Source organism: Triticum aestivum, chromosome 3B, assembly GCF_018294505.1.
Source record: "Triticum aestivum cultivar Chinese Spring chromosome 3B, IWGSC CS RefSeq v2.1, whole genome shotgun sequence".
NCBI classification, from domain to species: Eukaryota; Viridiplantae; Streptophyta; class Magnoliopsida; order Poales; family Poaceae; genus Triticum; species Triticum aestivum.
The window spans coordinates 400,928,906-400,949,318 of NC_057801.1; the positions used below are offsets into that span (position 1 = coordinate 400,928,906).

Sequence of the window (20,413 nt, forward strand, 5' to 3'; positions counted from 1 at the left end):
ATGCTTATAGTCAAAATAAAGCTTTTACCAAACATATTGTTGATGCTTTGATGCAATCTTATGAAGAAAAACTTGAATTGGAAGTTTCTATACCTAGAAAACTTTATGATGAGTGGGAACCTACTATAAAAATTAAAATTAAAGATCATGAATGCTATGCTTTGTGTGATTTGGGTGCTAGTGTTTCCACGATTTCGAAAACTTTATGTGATGTGCTAGGTTTTCATGATTTTGATGATTGCTCTTTAAACTTGCACCTTGCGGATTCCACCATTAAGAAACCTATGGGAAGGATCAATGATGTTCTTATGGTTGCAAATAGGAACTATGTGCCCGTAGATTTTATCGTTCTTGATATAGATTGCAATCTTTCATGTTCTATTATTCTTGGTAGACCTTTCCTTAGAACGATTGGTGCAATTATTGTTATGAAGGAAGGGAATATTAGATTCCAATTTCCATTAAGGAAAGGCATGGAACACTTTCCAAGAAAGAAAGTCAAATTACCTTATGAATTTATCATTCATGCCACTTATGAATTGAATACCAAAGATGGCAATACTTAGATCTATTCTCGCTTTTATGCCTAGCTAGGGGCGTTAAACGATAGCGCTTGTTGGGAGGCAACCCAATTTTATTTTTGTTCCTTGATTTTTTGCTTCTGTTTAGTAATAAATATTTGATATAGCTTATGTTTAGATGTGGTTTTATGTTTTAATTAGTCTTTGTGGCAAGTAGAACCTATAGGATAACTTACGGTGATAGTTAATTTGATTCTGCTGAAAAACAGAAACTTTTGTGCACACGAGAATAATTTTAATAAATCACAGAAACGTGCTTTTGCGTTGATTATTTTTGCAGTAGATCAATAGACAGATTTCCTAGGACTTCCTATTTTTTTAGGATTTTTAGAGTTCCATAAGTATTCGAAAGTTACAGATTGCTACAGACTGTTCAGTTTTTTGACAGATTCTGTTTTTCGTGTGTTGTTTGCTTATTTTGATCCATCTATGGCTAGTATCGGGAGGTATGAACCATATAGAAGTTGGAATACAGTATGTTTAACACCAATATATATAAAGAATGAGTTCATTACAGTACCTTATGTGGTGGTTTTTCTTTCTTGCACTAACGGAGCTTATGAGATTTCCTGTTGAGTTTTGGGTTGTGAAGTTTTCAAGTTTTGGGTAAAGATTCGATGGACTATGGAATAAGGAGTGGCAAGAGCCTAAGATTGGGGATGCCCAAGGCACCACAGGGTAATATTCAAGGACAACCAAGAGTCTAAGCTTGGGGATTCCCCGGAAGGCATCCCCTCTTTCGTCTTCGTCTATCGGTAACTTTACTTGGAGCTATATTTTTATTCGCCACATGATATGTGTTTTGCTTGGAGCGTCTTGTGTGATATGAGTCTTTGACTTTTAGTTTACCACAATCATCCTTGCTGTACACACCTTTTGGGAAAGACACACATGATTTGTAATTTATTAGAATACTCTATGTGCTTCACTTTTATCTTTTGAGCTAGACAAGATTTGCTGTAGTGCTTCACTTATATCTTTTAGAGCACGGCGGTGGCTTTATTTTGTAGAAACTGTTGATCTCTCATGCTTCACTTATATCATTTTGAGAGTCTTTTAGAACAACATGGTATTTGCTATGGTTATAAATTTGGTCCTAGAATGATGAGCATCCCAGTTGGGTATAATAAAAACTATCATAGAAAGTGCATTAAACACTATGATCAATTTGATGCTTGATAATTGTTTTGAGATATAAAGGTGGTAATGTTAGAGTCATGCTAGTTGGGTAATTATGAAATTGAGAAATACTTGTGTTGAAGTTGGCAAGTCCCGTAGCATGCACATATGGTAAAAGTTGTGTGACAAATTTGTTGCATGGGGTGCTCTTTTAATTGTCTTCCTTATGTGTGGAGGTCGGGATCGCGCGATGGTTAACTCCTACCAACCCTTCCCCTAGGAGCATGCATGGGTAACTCTTCGAGGGCAAGTAGACTTTTGTAATAAGTATATGAGTTCTTTATGACTAATGTGAGTCCATGGATTATACGCACTCTCACCCTTCCACCATTGCTAGCCTCTATTATACCGCCCAACTTTCACCGATATCATGCACCCACCATTTACCTTCCTCAAAACAGCCACCATACCTACCTATTATGGCATTTCCATAGCCATTCCGAGATATATTGCCATGCACTTTCCACCGTTCCGTTTATTATGACACGCCCCATCATTTTCATATTGCTCTTTGCATGATCATGTAGTTGACATCGTATTTTTGGCAAGGCCACCTTCATAATTTTTCATACATGTCACTCTTGATTCATTGCATATCCCGGTACACCGTCGGAGGCATTCACGTAGAGTCATATTTTGTTCTAAGTATTGAATTGTAATTTTTGAGTTGTAAATCAATAAAAGTGAGGAAAGGATGATGAAGACTATGGTTCCCCCACAAGTCAGGATGAGACTTCGGACTTTATAAAAAATAAAAGAGGCCAAAGAAGCCCAAATAAAAAAAAGGCCAAAGAAGCCCACCAAATAAAAAAAAGGAAAAAATGAGAGAAAAGAGAGAAGGGACAATGTTACTATCTTTTTTCCACACTTGTGCTTCAAAGTAGCACCATGATCTTCATGACAGAGAGTCTCCTATGTTGTCACTTTCATATACTAGTGGGAATTTTTCATTATAGAACTTGGCTTGTATATTCTAATGATGGGCTTCCTCAAAGTGCTCTAGGTCTTCGTGAGCAAGCAAGTTGGATGCACACCCACTTAGTTTCTTTTGTTGAGCTTTCATATATTTATAGCTCTAGTGCATCTGTTGCATGGCAATCCCTACTCACTCACGTTGATATCTATTAATGAGCATCTCCATAGCCCGTTGATACGCCTAGTTGATGTGAGACTATCTTCTCCCTTTTTGTCTTCACAACCACCACCCAATTCCACATATAGTGCTATGTCCATGGCTTGCGCTCATGTATTGCGTAAGAGTTGAAAAGGCTGAAGCGCGTTAAAAAGTATGAACCAATTGCTTGGCTGAAACCGGGGTTGTGCATGATGGGAGTATTTTGTGTAATGAAAATGAAGCATGGCCTAACTATATGATTTTGTAGGGATACGCTTTCTTTGGCTATGCTATCTTGATAAGACATGATTACTTGTTAGTATGCTTTGAGTATTACTATTTTTATGTTTTATGGACTTTTATCTTGAATAATTTTGATCTGAACAATCATGCCACAATAACGAAAATTACATTGAGAATTATGCCAGGTGGCATTCCACATCAAAAATTCTGTTTTTATCATTTACCTACTCAAGGACGAGCAGGAATTAAGCTTGGGGATGCTTGATACATCTCCAACGTATCTATAATTTTTGATTGTTCCATGCTATTATATTACCCGTTTTGGATGTTTATGGGCTTTACTTTACACTTTTATATCATTTTTGGGACTAACCTACTAACCAGAGGCCCAGCCCGAATTGCTGTTTTTTTTTGCCTATTTTAGTGTTTCGAAGAAAAGGAATATCAAATGGAGTCCAAACGGAATGAAACCTTCGGGAGCGATCTTTTTGGAACAAACACAATCCGGGAGACTTGGAGTGGACGTCAAGCAGCAAACGAGGTGGCCACGAGGGTGCTCGGCGCGCCCTAGGGGGTGGGCACGCCCCCCCACCCTCGTGAGCCCCTCGTGGCTCAACGGACCTACTTCTTCCTCCTATATATATCCACATACCCCGAAAACATCCAGGAGCACCACGAAAAACTATTTCCACCGCCGCAACCTTCTGTATCCGTGAGATCTCATCTTGGAGCCTTCGCTGGCGCTTCGCCGTAGGGGGAATCGACCACGGAGGGCCTCTACATCATCTCCAAGGCCTCTCCGATGAGTTGTGAGTAGTTTACCACAAACCTTCGGGTCCATAGTTATTAGCTAAATGGCTTCTTCTCTCTCTTTGAATCTCAATACAAAGTTCTCCTCGATCTTCTTGGAGATCTATTTGATGTAACTCTTTTTGCGGTGTGTTTGTCGAGATCCGATGAATTGTGGGTTTATAATCAAGTTTATCTATGAGAAATAATTGAATCTTCTCTTAATTCTTTTATGTGTGCTTTGCAAGTCTCTTCGAATTATCAGTTTGGTTTGGCCTACTAGATTGATCTTTCTTGCAATGGGAGAAGTGCTTAGCTTTGGGTTCAATCTTACGGTGTCCTTTCCTAGTGACAGCAGGGGCAGCAAGGCACGTATTGTATTGTTGCCATCGAGGATAAAAAGATGGTGTTTATATCATATTGCATGATTTTATCCCTCTATAGCATCTCATCTTTCTTAATGCGTTACTCCGTTCTTATGAACTTAATACTCTAGATGCAGGCAGGTGTCGGTCGATGTGTGGAGTAATAGTAGTAGATGTAGAATCGTTTCGATCTACTTGTTGCGGATGTGATACCTATATACATGATCATGCCTAGATACTCTCATAATTATGCACTTTTCTATCAATTGCTCGACAGTAATTTGTTCACCCACCGTAATACTTATGCTATCTTGAGAGAAGCCACTAGTGAAACCTATGGCCCCCGGGTCTATCTTTTATCATATAAGTTTCCATCTATCTTTTATTTACATCTTTTACTTTCCAATCTATATCATAAAAATACACAAAATATTTATCTTATCTTATTATCTCTATCAGATCTCACTTTTGCAAGTTACCGTGAAGGGATTGACAACCCCTTTATCGCGTTGGTTGCGAGGTTCTTGTTTGTTTGTGTAGGTATGAGGGACTTTTGAGGAGCCTCATACTGGATTGATACCTTGGTTCTCAAAAACTGAGGGAAATACTTACGCTACTTTGCTGCATCACCCTTTCCTCTTCAAGGAAAAACCAACACAGTGCTCAAGAGGTAGCAGCAGTGTACACAACGTATACGTATGTGATGGATTAAAAGATAGTTTGGGCCTAAAGAGCAAAAATGATACACGCACGTACGTTTTTACGGAGTGTTACAAGTCCTCCCTTAAATCCTCTCCACCCACGTGAATTTCACCTGGATGGGCACCCGCGTGTAAACCTTAAGTAATTTGTCCGTCGATGTAGCATTTCTCGCCTAAAAGGGATATAAAATAGTTTAACAGAATGGAGCATGTGGGTAGGACTTTTCATGTGCGAGCAGATGTCTCGGGATTGAAACCCGGTTACAATAATTTCATAGTTACAATTAATTTCTCTTGGTTGCTGCTTGGATGGATCCACATGATGACAGGGAAGAGAATGTGGGCTTGCTGGCATGCCATGTAACGACAAGTGACAAAAATGTACTAAAATGTTATCGATACTCAAGTTATATGATCGATTTGTGTTATTTTCCAAGTTGTTGTATGAGTTTGTACCCACCATGAAAGTTTGTGTACCATAGGTGTAATTAACTCTACAACAAGTGTTGAGATATGATGAGCGGAATTTATTTGATTTTTTACCCATTCGTAATCCTTATAGCGGAATTATTCTCATATTGACAATATTACTTATATAATCCTAGTATCCAAAGAATTTAGTACCTTCCCAAGAGTATGGAGATAAAACAATAGTAGATTATCAAGCTTTTTATATATAACAATATTACTTTTAATGTACACAAAGAGGTGCATAAAATCCATATACTAATCACTAAGTGACTTTTCGCTTAAGATTATCATTCCTCGCCATCCGCCGCTCTACGCAATGATCGCGGATCTTATTGATTACCGCGGTAGTAAGTAGAGAGTGTGTAGAGAGCAGAGGATCACGAAGTTAACACCTTTCCTCAGCTTGGGAGGGATGCCCTATTAAAGAGCTAACCACTAGGTGAGGATGTCGCTAGTAGCGTCAGGCGTCTAATTCGGTAGGCCGGTCCATCTCAGGACATGAGTCTATACCTCATCCGCAAATACACAACACACCAACAAGTGTTTATCATTTCCATGCCTTAGCAACAAAGCATGCAAGAGGCTTGGTGAGGAAGGGCACGCTTGGCAAGGTGATCATGTGACACACATGGTTGCTGAGAACAAGACAAGCGGACGACCCATTGCTTCAAAATGTGGAGATCTCAACTCCAATCGATGTGACCAACGAAAGCCACTTCATACACCAATCTGGTAGAATGCAACTTGGATGGCGTCCACTTCCATGTACAATTGTTCGTGCCGGGAAGAAGGGGGTAACAAGAGATCTTGGTCCAATGGTCAATGAGTTTGAGTGTAACACATTCGACAATCCATCTAGGAGGTTGTACAAGAGGTTGTACAATATAGTTAGCTAGCTCTATGGTCTAATAAGAAGAGGTCGTAATATATTAATTGTAGCTACTCATACACGTCTTATTTATTTTCCTATATCTATAAATCTCTATAAGGGATTGCTGCTAGTTTGTTTTGATATAGGTTTATGGGTTTTTACACATGGCCGAGCTTAGCCTTGACTACAACACAATGTTCGGGCTTAGGGTTGGGCCTAGGCTTGATAGTTGAAATTCGGGCTTGTAAATTTACAAGAGTCACTGGTACAATAATGTGCTATACAAACGGTTTTTAACCCCTTTTCGCGACGGCATTTGAAACCATCGCCAAGTGAGTGTGGGCAATAGGGGGCGGGGTCCTTCCCACACGACCCAGAAACCATCATGGATAGGGAGCCTTGATACATAAAGTTGCCCCTATATAACCATTTCCGATGTCTCGAATATCCGAAACGCTTCATCCTTACTACTCGTTTGTCCTCGCATTGCCATCGCAGTCGGAGTTTTGTGGTTTTACCTAAAACCAGGCAGATTCCAGGCATGGGAGCTTTCTAGGCACATACCGAACTGGCTCTACGTTTACGATGCCTGGCACATCACAAACACAAGAAGGTGGTGGAATGTTCACATGACCTCTGAAACACAAGAAAGTTAATTAGTAAAGGGAAACAAGCTAACCCGCATGCATGTGGATGAAACAATTATAATTACGGTGGAAGACAAACGTACCGAAAAAAATCATAAGGATGGCAACAAGCTTGTCGAAGATAGCAACAACTTCATAGTTCTTTTAATCCCAAGAGCGGTTGGGAACTCGACAAATTGCTATCTTCCATAGATGACAGTCACCATGATCGTATTTGAACGTACGTAGAGCACCTGTGTGCTCAACCTCAGGGCAGTCTGTGATTTTTGGAAGTGGAACCCAGTGACGAGTGTAAAAATTCACAAGTTCCCACTCGCAATTATACCCAATATAAACAATCCAATCTTCATTTGCGCCTTCCCAAGCCTTATCCTCAAGCGATGGCATCTTAATATCACATGTATCATTATCAAGCGGCATCAACTTGCACAAGGCAAGGCTTCCGTCGTCCCCACACCGGCGACCAATGTCATGGCGAAGAAGATAGGGGAGATCAAACCGCTCCTGAACCCTATTTGTTGAGTAGAGAATGGACTTGAACGAACCTGCCATGCTAGCCAAGGTGATGACATCGCACCGATCAATGAGTTCCTCCACCACGTCATCTTTCAGTTCGGGGCAAGAATAACGGGGTTGTTTCCAGCCTATTCCCTCCATGGAGAAGACGATCGAACAATGGTAGAGGGAAGGGTGAAGGCAAATGGATGGAGGAAGAGCGTGTGACAGCAGTTCCAAATCGAGAGGGAAAGGCGAAGAGGCGGTGGACGGTTGCCACGGTATACGAAGAGGCTAGTGGGGAGCGAACGGTTGCCACAGAGAGGTCACACGCTGACGACAAGGCCGTCCTCTCAGACCTAGCGCCCGCGCAGGATGGCCTCCGTCCCCCACACGAGCGAAGCCACTTCGCACCCCACACGGTTGGTCCGCCATGCCGCTAAGAGAAAGTACTACAATAGTGGGCTTATAGCCTGCTTCATGGCAATCTTGCCTATGTGGAGGAGAGGGACATGAAGGATTCATGCAACAAAAACAAGCGTGCCTGGCACTCGGTCTGGATGGAGAAACTCGACAAAGCTCACGTCGTGTACGCAACCAAGAAGGCGTACACGTGCTACGACATATACAAGCGGATCATTGACATGAAGAAGTGCCTCCTTCCCCAAACAGCCAGGGATCCAGCCGGAAGCAGAGCAATGGCAAGAGTCGTCGCAACAAGAAGTAGATGATTAGATCCTTGTTTCTCCTAGTTTAGTATGCATGTAATTGCTTACTTTGGTGTGTGAAAATGTTATGTGTGTAGTCATTTGTGTAATTGTATGCTTAATTTGGTTATGCAATATTGTCTTTTTAAATATATATATATATTGATGATATGTAGATTAGAGCAAATCACATCGCACACGGACTAAACAATGGAACCCGTCGGTGATGATTTCATCAATCACAGATAATTATATACCAGCAATCGTTTTCTCACAACCCACACGGCTTGTTAACAAGACTCGTCTGTTTTGTTATCGGTCTTCCCACACATTTCCGATTACAGACTTGTTTGCCGCGTATCACACACATTTTGTTAAGTTAAACCGTTTCTGTTCTCTTGGCTCAACGCAAACAATTCATCCGAGTGAACTGTATGCCATATATCGCACACACCTTCATACGGCTACCCGTTCCCGTTGTTCTGCCTCAGCACAAACAGTTCATCCGAGTGAACCATATGCTCTACATCGCACACACCTTCATGTGGCAGCCCGTTTCTTTTGTTCATCCTCATCGCAAACAGTTAACTGAACTGAACCGTATGCCCTGAATCACACACACAACCAAAATATGAACCTTGTTTGATGCATCTGTCATTGCAAACATTTTGCACCTTTTTTGACATTTTTTTATACCACTGTTTGCGATTATTGCATTTCACACAGTTTCATCGAAGGGTCTGTGATCGTAGTGTCGCATTAGCAACATCCTGCAATAGTGAGTATGCATAGGTTTACTACTTCCAGGGCTCTTTACTTATTTGTGTTAGTTGGAGTGTTTTTTCAGAAAATGAGGAGAAATGCCTTTTTGGACTCTACATCAATTGACGCACATTACCTTCTATTGTTGCAACGTTCCAACACCCAACTTTCTAGTCACGGCACATGCGTGGAACAAGGTATATGATGCTAGAAACAATTGTGTATTCTTGTTTAGGATTGTGTTTTGTTGTTAATGTTAAATGTCTTTGAATATGCATGTTAAAATGTTTCATTGAGATAATATGTTGAAGTCCAAGTTTTGACTAATTTCAAACAAGTAATATAAATGTTGATCCACAAATTCAAGCGGTGGTTGCAGATATATTCAAGATTTTAAGCAAAATCTGAGGTGCTTCTGGATTCTTGTAGTTATATTTATTTGCAAGGTCCGACTCAAACATCAACATGTACCACAAGAAGGCCTCAATGACATTGTATGGCCTGCCCGTGGTGACATTTATATACTTTTTGATTGTCACCACTTGGAGCCCATTTTTCAAAGGCTGGATTTAGGATACCCAGTAATTTGCGGATTATTGAGCTTGGGAGCGAGGGATCTCTCTACCACACAATATCCAATTGTCCGTGACATGTTTTTTCAAAGTTGATGTAATTGTGTAGCTCAAATGTTTACTCCTAAAATGACAAACAACCTTTTGGCTTTAATTTCATAAAGGAGCATATGTAAATGGAGGAGATACTTTAAAATTAATGTAAGTTTTTCTGTGACAAAAAGCATTAGGTGTAGTTGCACACAAATTAGCTGGCAATATATAGAGCAATCAATATCAATCAAAAATCACATATGACAATAAGGGCTTCTTTTATTCGTAGGATTCTAAAAACACGGGAACAGGGAAAACATAGGATTGAAATGTCATGGCATCTCAATCCTACATGATTTTCCGTTGTTCGATTGCATCATAGAAAAAATAAAGGTTCCCCCAAAGAGGTTTGAGTGGATGCTAGAAATCCTATGGGAAATAGTACAAAGAAAACCTTAGAAAAAATTCCTATATGATTCAATCATATAATTCAAACAACCAACAAAGGGAAAAATCCTAAGGATTATAATCCTCGAAAATTCCTATGAAAAATCTTTGAATCAAAAGGGCCCTAAGTGATCTTGAGTTCCCATGATCTCGGGAAAAAAATAATAATTTCTGGCATCAAGTAAAAGGAAAATTAAGTATGCACAAATCGCTATGGAAGGGGGAAATCGAGCAGGTGAATACTCAAATTTGTAGCACTAAATTTTGCTTTAGGAGCCCCCTTTCTACGGTTATTGTGGGTCAATCATGAATGAAAATTGTTTTCATGAAATTTTGCAGCGCCATATTGCATTCCCATGTTTACATGTGAGACTATCTTCATTTTTGGGTGGAACTTGAAACCTAATATCTTGAAGGAAAAAAAAGATAACGAAAATACTAGCATCCACTCGACTAACGGAGTTGTGCGTTTCGACCACCCGCACATCCATCATACCCATTTCTGACCGGAAGGCTTGTGACCATCTCCACACCTTTACAAATTGCCTCCTATTGGAAAGAAAAGAGCGTAACATTACCATTATTGCAAAGGCTTCTCCTCAAACCGGTTGATTCCAACTCTCCATCAGCCGCCGTTTCATCTCAACTGCCGCTTCCCCGACATCCACGACTACTTGTTCGAGCCCGGTGAGTTGTGCCGCTCCTTTCCCCTCTACCGTTGTTGTAGGCCTCGCCTCGCTTGGAATCAAGCTCGGCGCCGAGCGCCAAGGCCGCCGTGGAACAGATTTGACGGCCCGCGCTGCCGGCGAGTCCCCACTCCCCAGTTGCGCCTTGTGCTCCAGCATGCCCGTATGGGCCGATGCATGCCCATGAGCTGGTTCGGTGCTCTCCGCATGCTCTTCCGGGAGCCGTTGTGCGCTCCGTTGGAACAACGGTGTTGCAAATGGTGGTGGTGAATTTTTTTTTCGAAAAGGAGGAATGCCCCCGGCCTCTGCATCTGGTCGATGCATATGACCACTTTATTAATTATTAGCACAAAATTTTATAAAGTTGTACAACAGTAAGATCAAAGCCACCATCTTCGCAACCTCTGTCGCTACTCCTATCTAACTGATGAAGGGGCGCTGATGGTTTGGGCCTAATACCAAGCAGACCTCGCAGCCAAACCTAACATCTAAGATCTGAGGTCCCAACCTGGACGCCTGCCGGGTATGGGCACCCACCAGTCCGGCGTGCTCCTCAACCAAGCCGGCCGCCGGGTATGAGGCCGCCACAACCACCTACCACATATCCATCTTCAGAGCTGTACTGTTGTAACTGTCTTGCTCGGTCTCGCTGCCGCCGACGCCACCACGACGCCAGACAGCGTCGACCTCCTGCGCGTGTCCGTCACCACACATCTGACGCCAAGCCTCCGCTGCTCCATGCCGCCAAGAGCCGCCGCCAAGAATATGTAGAACGAAACACCGCTCCACCGAAAGGAGGCAGCACACCCCCATCCCTCACCTGCAGACCCTTCCATCCGATCCCAATGTCCTTGGCGTCGCCTCCAGGAAGGTTACGGTGCCTAGGGCGCCGCCGACGCCCGATCCGCATCGGATCTTGGGCTTTCACCCGGACATGGGTTGAAGAGGAGAGATGGTGCCCTCAGCAACGCCCCCAAGGAGGAAAGCGGCGCCAAAAATCGGCGTCGCCGCTGCCGGTCAGCCTAAGGCAGCCAAGGTTTCCCTCGGACACCGATCTGCTCCACCAGAACACACCGGAGGCGGATCCGGCAGGTGGCGGTGAATGATGGCATTATGACAAGGGGCCTAGAGCTGAGATGAATTTTTGTGTGCAACAAAGGCCTGTTGCTATTGCAAGAACAAGACTCTTGTTGCGCGAGCCACATAGCTTTTTGGCAATAATACTCTTGTTACAAGAACATGTCGCGAGCAACGCGATGATCAGCACATGTGCAGATAGGATGACCAGCGACCGAGCAGATCTTTAAAAAAATCTGCTAACCGACACGTAGCATGCGCCATAAAGTAAAGAAGCCATCAGAACTTCGGGGCCAAAAGTCATCTCTTCATTTTTTGCGAAAAACTTCTAATATAATCTATTCATCTTCAATCATGATAGTACAACGAACACTCAAAATAATAAAAATTACATCCAGATCCATAGACCATCTAGTAACGACTATAAGCACTGAAGCGAGCCGAAAGCGCGCCGTCGTCATCGCCCCTCCCTCGCTGAAGCCGAACAAACCTTGTTGTAGTAGACAGTCGGGAAGTCATCGTACTAAGGCCCCATAGGGCCAACGCACCAAAACAACAACCGCCGTCGTTGGAGAGTAGCATATATCAGAAGGATCCAACCTGAAGACGCACGAACGTAGACGAACTACGACAAGATCCGAGCAAATCCACCAATGACAGATCCACCGGAGACACGCCTCCACACGCCCACCGACAATGCTAGACGCACCACCGAAACGGGGACTAGGCCGGGAGAACCTTATTTCATCTTCAGAAAGCCGCCGCCATCTCGTCTTCCTGAACGGGACATAAACCCTAACAAAACTTGAAGGAACATCTAAAGACGGAGCCCACCCGTCGGCAAGGGCCGAGATCCACCGGCGCCGCCATGGCCCTAAGGCTACCGAGACAAGGCGGACCGGTGGCGGAGTCGGCAGAAGACGGAGGAAACCTAGCCTTTTCTTTTCTTTGGGGAGGAGCCTGTCAATCTATTCTACACCTCCATTTTTTTGGATATCCTCTACACGTCCATTTATGTGTCGCGAGTATTTAATTTGAAAGGATAGTGAGTATTTCTTGTTGATGTTGTTACTGCGCAGATGGCTCTTCGGTGCTGGGTTTGGTGGGGACACATATTGTACGTTTAGCGTGCAAAGTAGTGTTACAAGGCAGACAAGAACAAACCTATCATGATTCTTGATTCAATGTGGACGGTTAACTGCACGTACCTACAAACCTACTATACTACGGATCGGAGGGCCACTGAATTGTCTGAAACGTACTACCACTACGGCACTACCACTTGGCTGGGGACATCGGCGTTATATTTCAAAGGACAGCCGGAGCTCATCAATTTTCTTATACACACACTACACACGCTGACACATAGGTAGATAATTGATTTGTTAAAACGCTACGCACATAGCCAAACTGTTGGTTGCAATCATCTTTGGGCGTCGCCAACGGTACACGGCTCTTTGCATGCTCACTTAGATAATACAGTACTACTTCCTCCGTTCCTAAATATTTGTCTTTCTAGACATTTTGAATGACTACTACATACGGATGTATGTAGACATGTTTTAGAGTGTAGATTCACTCATTTTGCTCTGTATGTAGTCACTTGTTAAAATGACTAGAAAGACAAGTATTTAGGAACGGAGAGAGTATATAATACTCTTTCTGATTCAAATTAAATAATGCAGCTCTAATACAACTTTGATATGTAGTATTAATATTCTTGTAGTGTAGTGATATCATCTATAAACAATCTACCTGGGTCATGTTTTCATTTTCTTCCAGTCGAATGGCCAAGGCAAGAACGTTTTGCACCTACTCCTTCTGTCCGGAAATACTTGTCGAATAAATGCATAAAAATAAATGTATTTAGAACTAAAATACATCTAGATATATTCATTTCTCCGACGACTATTTTCGGATGAAGGAAGTAGATAAAAGTACGTAAAAAGTGTTTTAACCCATAGCCTTGTCACCTTTTACTTGTTTTAACCCATAGCATCCGTTGGTCGATAGTACCACTGCTCTCACATCACATCGCAATGGAAAGTACAACACACAATAAACACAAAAAAACATGCAAGTCCCTATACAAGGTAGCCCCTACGGGTTGCTGCATCCATCCAAGGGAAGAAAAGCCTGTAAAAAGGCTGGGAAATTTTCCGCCAAACTGCAGCAAAAGTTCAGAAATCAGATCAACCCTGTAGGAGTAGGAAGGAGGAGACGGCGATGGCCCACCAGGACCATGTCAGCGCCCTCCTCGTGCACCGGGACCACGCCGGGGCCGTGCACTGCCTGACACTGTCGCGTGGTCCCCACCTGGAAGCTGGGACCGTCTGCTCACGAGACAGCACCCTGAGCCGCATTCAATCCTGTGAGACTCCTTGGCCGTCCGATCCCAATCAGATGGCCGGCGACGCCGACCGGTTTTCAAACGCGTTGCATTTGAGTGGCAGCGCCGTTAATGCGACCAAGGCTGGAGGGTAGAACGGGTAGCTACTCCTGGACGGCGAACGACGGTACCACTAGTAGGAAGTAGGAACTGAAGCCTGAAGAGGTTAGCGTCACGCACAGCAATGGAGGTTTAATTGCTTGCGCTCCTTGGGTCTTTAATGGCCACCGCCTCCACCCGCCCCCGCTCCCACGCGTACGGCACTATAGCGCCCTAGGTTTCGCATCGTACCCAGGTCGTAGGGGTGGCGGCAGCGCGCGAGGCGGAGCTTCCTCTTGGTCGTCTTCTCCGGCGGCGGGTCGGGCCGGGCGCTCCTCGTCTTCTCTTCTCGGTGGGTCTCTTCTCTTCCCCCCATTTTGATTGAGCTGTCGTTTTCGTTTTTGATTGAATAGCTTCGATTCGCGTCGGTTCAGATGCCCCCGAACTCCGCCCTGGTATGGCGGGCAAGTTTCCCGGGTATTTGGGAAGAGTAGGTGTTCGTTTATGGAAGGCAATGCGAGTCAAATATCGCGTCGGAGATCTGCTTGCATATGGTGGAATGGGGAAATTTCCGTAGAAACTGACTCCATTTTGTCCCACTCGTGGTCGTGGAGGCCAATTTCGAGGCGGAGAGCGCGGCGAGATCTGTGCGAAGATTCGAACGATTTTTCAATGATTTGGGGATTCCTACGGCGTGCTGGGAATCGTGTAGGCTGGGAGGACGAGGCGGCACTGTGCAATCTGACCGGTTTGGCGCAACGGGGAGGCGGGGTCACCTCGTCGTCTCATCCCAGACAGCGAGAGCGAGCTGGAGCTGGAGCTCTCTCCCCTTCCCCGTGTCCCTATTCCGGCTACAGTGGAGGCGAGGACATTCACAGGCGGCAGTGGCGCCCGCTCTGCGGCCAGCCATAAAGTGGGCGATCTTTCTCTCAATCCGCAGCAGCTTGAGCTTGGTCGTCGAGAATCCGGGACCCAGCTGAGGGGGAAAGGCCGTCTCCTTTTTACTGCCTTGCCGCCATCTTTACTGGTCTTTGGCTGCCTTTTGGTTCTCTCAACAGAGTTCGGTGTCCAACGCCGCTGGCAACTGTCAGGGAGGTAGCTCCTCCTATCTCATCTGCATTTAAGCACTTGGGGCTGGTTGTTGCGTTGTTTGCACTAGGCATTACTACTCCCTACTTGTTTGCTTCTTGGGTTTGGCCAGCACTTCCGTGGTTCAGCTGTTTAGGGGGAGCTTCTTGATTTGTAGGCATCGCTGGAGAGGAGGTGATGGCTAGCTCTATCAAGCAGCAGCAACTGCTGTTGCAGCAGAGGAAGGGGAAGGCCGTGGCTGACAAGGGCGCACCGGCTGCTGCTGCTGCTGAGGAGAAGGTGGTGGTGGCGGTGCGTGCTGCCATTAGGGAGATCTCCAAGACAGCCATCGTCTGGGCTTTGACGCACGTCGTGCAGCCCGGCGGCAGCATCATACTCCTCGTTGTCATCCCGGCACAGAGCTCTGGTATTGTTTCCTTTCCTTGCAATCCTATCCGTCCTTCGCAAATGCACTTTTCTACTTTTTGTTGTACTGCCGTGTTGTTTTGGGGGCTTAGCTATAATAGTGCATCCTATATGCACATTAGTTGCACAGCTAAATGCATATATGGGTTGCCATCATTGGTCTCTAAACTCTTCTGTTACCATGATCACTGAAGTTGCTGCACTTTGTCCAGTAGCTTCCACGAGTTCTGGGTTGAGTTTTGAATTTTGTGGTAGTGGCTTCAATGCACTATGGTTTCCCTCTTTCAGGCAGGAAGTTCTGGGGCTTTCCTCTATTTGCGGGAGATTGCGCAAGTGGCCATAAGACCATGTTGGATCAGAAGTCAGATGTCTCAGAGCTGTGTTCCCAAATGATGCTCAAACTTCATGATGTTTATGATGCAAGCAAGGTTTGTACATGCTTCTGTACATGTTTTTTTTTTGTGCGGTGAAAATGGGAGCTTTATATTTTTTTCGAAACGAAAATGGGAGCTTTATTGATGAAGTGACAGAATAACAATCGGTAGCCAGCAGGCTAATCAGGATCACTGTTAATGCTTCTGTACATGTTTTCTTGACTCCTATCACACACTGCAATCTTTTTTATGACGATTCTCATTTGTGCAGATAAATGTTAAGGTTAAGGTTGTTTCTGGATCTCCTCCTGGTGTCGTAGCTGCTGAATCTAAGCGAGCACAAGCAAGCTGGGTTGTGCTAGATAAGTAATGATCAACACTTATTACTGTAATTTTCTTTTGTACGTTCAGGTATCTTGTGTTTTCTCTTTGCTTAGCTGCCCATGCTGCTGCTCTTAGGGAGTTGAAGCATGAAGAGAAGCGTTGCATGGAAGAGTTACAGTGCAACATTGTTGTCATGAAGCGTTCTCAGCCTAAAGTTCTCCGTCTGAATCTTATGGGATCTCCCGATAAAGAGTCCAAAGGATCCTGTTCACTTCCAGCAGTGTTGGATAGTTCTGTTGGTAAAACAGCAACTGATGTAAAGGAGCCGCGGAGTTCAGTTCGAGGACCAGCTGTAACACCAAATAGCAGCCCAGACTTAGAGACGCCTTTTGGAAGTACCGAAGCGGGAACATCCTCAGTCTCAAGTTCAGATCCAGGGACTTCTCCATTTTGTGCTTCTGAAACAACTGTTTCTCTAAAGAAAGAGGTACAAGCAACAAAGGATAAGATCCAGCATTCGGATGTCAATATTTCTGATACCGACAGTGAAATATTGAGTCCCTCAGCAACCTTCTCGCTTCAGCCATGGATGGTCGAAATTCTACAGGGATCTGCATCCTCAAAACCGCCACGAAAAACTCGCACCCCAACTGCAGATACTTTGCTTGAGAAGATCTCCAAGTTAGATCTTTTGCATGAAATAAGTTCTATGAGAAGCAGATCAGACTTAAACTTTAGAGGAAATGTCAGGGACGCTGTCTCGTTAGCAAGGAGCGCACCTCCTGGGCCGCCTCCATTGTGTTCGATATGTCAGCACAAGGCTCCTGTGTTTGGGAAACCTCCTCGGTGGTTTAGTTACGCTGAACTTGAACTTGCAACGGGTGGTTTCTCCCAGGCAAATTTCCTGGCTGAAGGTGGATTTGGATCTGTTCATCGAGGCGTCCTTCCTGATGGTCAGGCAATTGCTGTCAAGCAACATAAGCTTGCTAGTTCCCAGGGTGATGTTGAATTTTGCTCAGAGGTGGAAGTTCTGAGTTGTGCACAACACCGTAATGTTGTAATGCTCATTGGTTTTTGTGTTGAGGAAAGGAGGCGTTTACTGGTTTATGAGTACATCTGCAATGGATCCTTGGACTCACATCTTTATGGTATGATTTTTCTCTCTTGCATGTCTGTATAGACACATTTTCCAGTCTGCAGGCTCACTATGGCACTTAGTATTCATTACATGCATATTGTTGTTCTGCCTTTTACCAGTAGCAAGCAAAAGTTAGTGATATTGCAATAAATCTATGTTTGTTTACCTGTTAAGCTGTTTGTGAAATATCTTTCAGGTCGCAATAATAAAGACACACTGGAATGGGCAGCTAGACAAAAGATTGCTGTTGGTGCTGCTCGAGGGTTGCGGTATCTACACGAGGAATGTAGAGTTGGCTGCATTATCCATCGGGACATGAGACCAAACAACATCCTTGTCACACATGATTTTGAACCTCTGGTATGGACTGCGCTATTGGAATTTACTAATTGGCATTTGTCCTCTGGGATTGCATTGAACGTCTTTCCAGATATGATGTTAAATTTGTGTGCCTGATGGATGAAGCCATTCTGTATACTTAATTGGGTTGGCCTATCTTGTAACTGCACTTTTCTAGACCATAATAGCGTCTTGTCTTGTGTAAATTTGATTAAATTGCAATACTTTCTGTTTAACTTCCCCAGTATTATCTTACAGATACCTTTTTTTTAATTATGCCATTATCCAGTCTTATACTCCCTCCGTCTCTAAATATTTGTCTTTCTAGAGATTCCAACAAGTGACTACATGCGAAGCAAAATGAGTGAATCTACACTCTAAAATATGTCTATATACATCCGTATGTGGTAGTCCATTTGCAATCTCTAAAAAGACAAATATTTAGGAACGGAGGGAGTATTATGCATGACCACCAAGCATATAATTTCCTGACAGGGTTGTATGTTTTCAATCATGTTCTGATAGGTTGGAGATTTTGGTCTAGCACGATGGCAACCCGATGGAGACATGGGTGTTGAAACAAGAGTCATCGGCACATTTGGGTATGTACTGGAATTTCCAATAATTTGTCACCTTAAGTAATTTGGAGCACTCAATGATTCTTAGCGACTTTTGCAGTTATCTGGCACCAGAGTATGCGCAGAGTGGACAAATAACAGAGAAGGCTGATGTATACAGTTTTGGTGTCGTGTTGGTAGAACTTGTCACTGGGCGCAAGGCTGTTGACATTAGCCGACCTAAGGGCCAACAGTTTCTAACTGAATGGGTGAGTTTCTTTGTAAGACGACTCCTTTTTGCATAGTTAGCACGCTTAAGGTTGGTGTTAATGATATATGGTCTATTGCCTCCATCTTCTTGCAAGTTGTCATAGTTTTTGTTGCGAAATCGCAATCAAGTCTTTTTGACTAATAAAACTTATGCCCAAGGATTTCAGAGTTGGCTACAATGCTAGTGCTGCTATGTCAAAACTGCGTGCACGGTGTGATTGGAGTATTAATGAAGTTTTTATGTATGATAGGCACGCCATCTCTTGGAGGATAATGCAGTCGACGAGCTCATAGACCCATGCTTGGGGGACCGATACAGCGAAAATGAGGTCCGTTGCATGTTGCATGCCGCAAACCTGTGCATACGACGTGATCCTCATTCAAGGCCTCGCATGTCTCATGTAAGTTCTTTCTGGGCTCGGCCTTGAGTTATTTTGTGTAAATGCCTGTTGGGAAACTAAATTTTGGCAACTTGTACCATTTTTCCATATCTTTCTTTTAGGTTCTTCGCTTGCTCGAGGGCGACATGGTTGTCGATTCCGTCTCCGTTTCGGCCCCAAGTAGCGATTCTGCGAGCAGGAGCTGGCGAAAGGCAAATGATCAACAGCATTATCAGGACTACAGCAGCCCAGCCCGGCAAGATTCGCAGCGAGTGGTTGGAAGGAAACAACAATCTTATGACGCTTTGAGGGCTGCCTGGGACCGAGACAAGAAGAGCATCTCTAACCGATATTAATGCTCTTCCCTTCCCTTAGCAACTCAATTATGTATTATTCCCTCGCCCTCTGCTTTTGAGTAATCGTAGACCCAAAGCTTTTGCTGCTACCTTGTCCTGGTGTATAGTAGGAATGTCAATAGGTTTACAAGTATATTGAGCTCTGAGTTAGCTCTTCTTTTGTGTATCAGCCGACGAAATGTGACCTGAAATGACATTTAGTTGTGCGAAGATCTCAGTTGTGATAACTATTTGCAATCGTCGGTCATCCCGATGAGAATGGCAGCCATGCAATGTGTGCCGTTTGTAGATCTCGATGTGGTCTCCGCACTGCTGCGCCTACTGGGCTTCGGGGGCATTGCCCGCTGTTTGTCAATCAATCATGGCGTTGTTTTGTTTTGTGGTGGTATTTTTCTTATTCTTTTCTTTCGGGGGTGCATGTAATCAGTTGGTTCTCAGCAAGGTCACATGGCATGAATAGTTGCCTCACACTGATCGGAGGAGAGGAGAGGGGCCCTGAGCTGTTATGTTTGTGCATATGGCAGCTCGAAAATCTTGGACGGAGATAGTACGCAGCAGTGTCAGTGTGGCCGGTGGGGGTGCGTGCGACTATTCAAGGGTCTTCTTGTACTACTCCCTGTGGACCAACCAACAGTATGCTGAGGGACCTTCTTGTATCCAAGGATCTTGATCCTCCACTTTCAACGTAATTTTTTTGCTCTCTTTGCTGAAAAAAGAGATATACAATTCTGCCATTTCTATAAGAACACAAACTCGCATTTGAGATGACTTGAACCTGGGAGGCTGGGTTGTATATGCAGGACGCAGCTTCTGGCTTCGTGATGTTAAGTCTCGCCATAACTTAGCGTTCCTCTATCAGCCATCCATTAAATACCTGACGTACCAGATTGACCCATTTTCCAAACCTGAATTTTTTAAGTGTTCAGAAAAAATTTGAAAAAAAATCCAATAAATCATAAATGTTTCATTTTATATTGTGGTAATATCACCGAAAGTCACATAACCGTTCTACA

At 43.9% G+C, this 20,413-nt stretch overlaps 1 protein-coding gene across 3 annotated transcripts; it reads left to right on the forward strand.

The window, feature by feature from the left end:
• Positions 1 to 10,645: 10,645 nt before the first annotated feature.
• On the forward strand, positions 10,646 to 19,610 carry LOC123070063 (inactive protein kinase SELMODRAFT_444075). Of its 3 annotated transcripts, none has more exons than XM_044493083.1 (10): positions 10,646 to 10,664; positions 15,415 to 15,663; positions 15,951 to 16,090; positions 16,308 to 16,402; positions 16,496 to 17,508; positions 17,695 to 17,858; positions 18,363 to 18,439; positions 18,516 to 18,663; positions 18,916 to 19,065; positions 19,167 to 19,610. In XM_044493083.1, the coding sequence occupies exons 2-10, from the start codon at positions 15,435 to 15,437 to the stop codon at positions 19,398 to 19,400; spliced, it is 2,250 nt and encodes a 749-aa protein (XP_044349018.1). In that variant the 5' UTR covers positions 10,646 to 10,664; positions 15,415 to 15,434; the 3' UTR covers positions 19,401 to 19,610. The 3 variants fall into 3 exon arrangements, with proteins under 3 accessions (XP_044349018.1, XP_044349016.1, XP_044349017.1); XM_044493081.1 differs by lacking the exon at positions 10,646 to 10,664 and adding an exon at positions 14,228 to 14,520; XM_044493082.1 differs by lacking the exon at positions 10,646 to 10,664 and adding an exon at positions 15,012 to 15,263.
• The last annotated feature ends 803 nt before the right edge of the window (positions 19,611 to 20,413 follow it).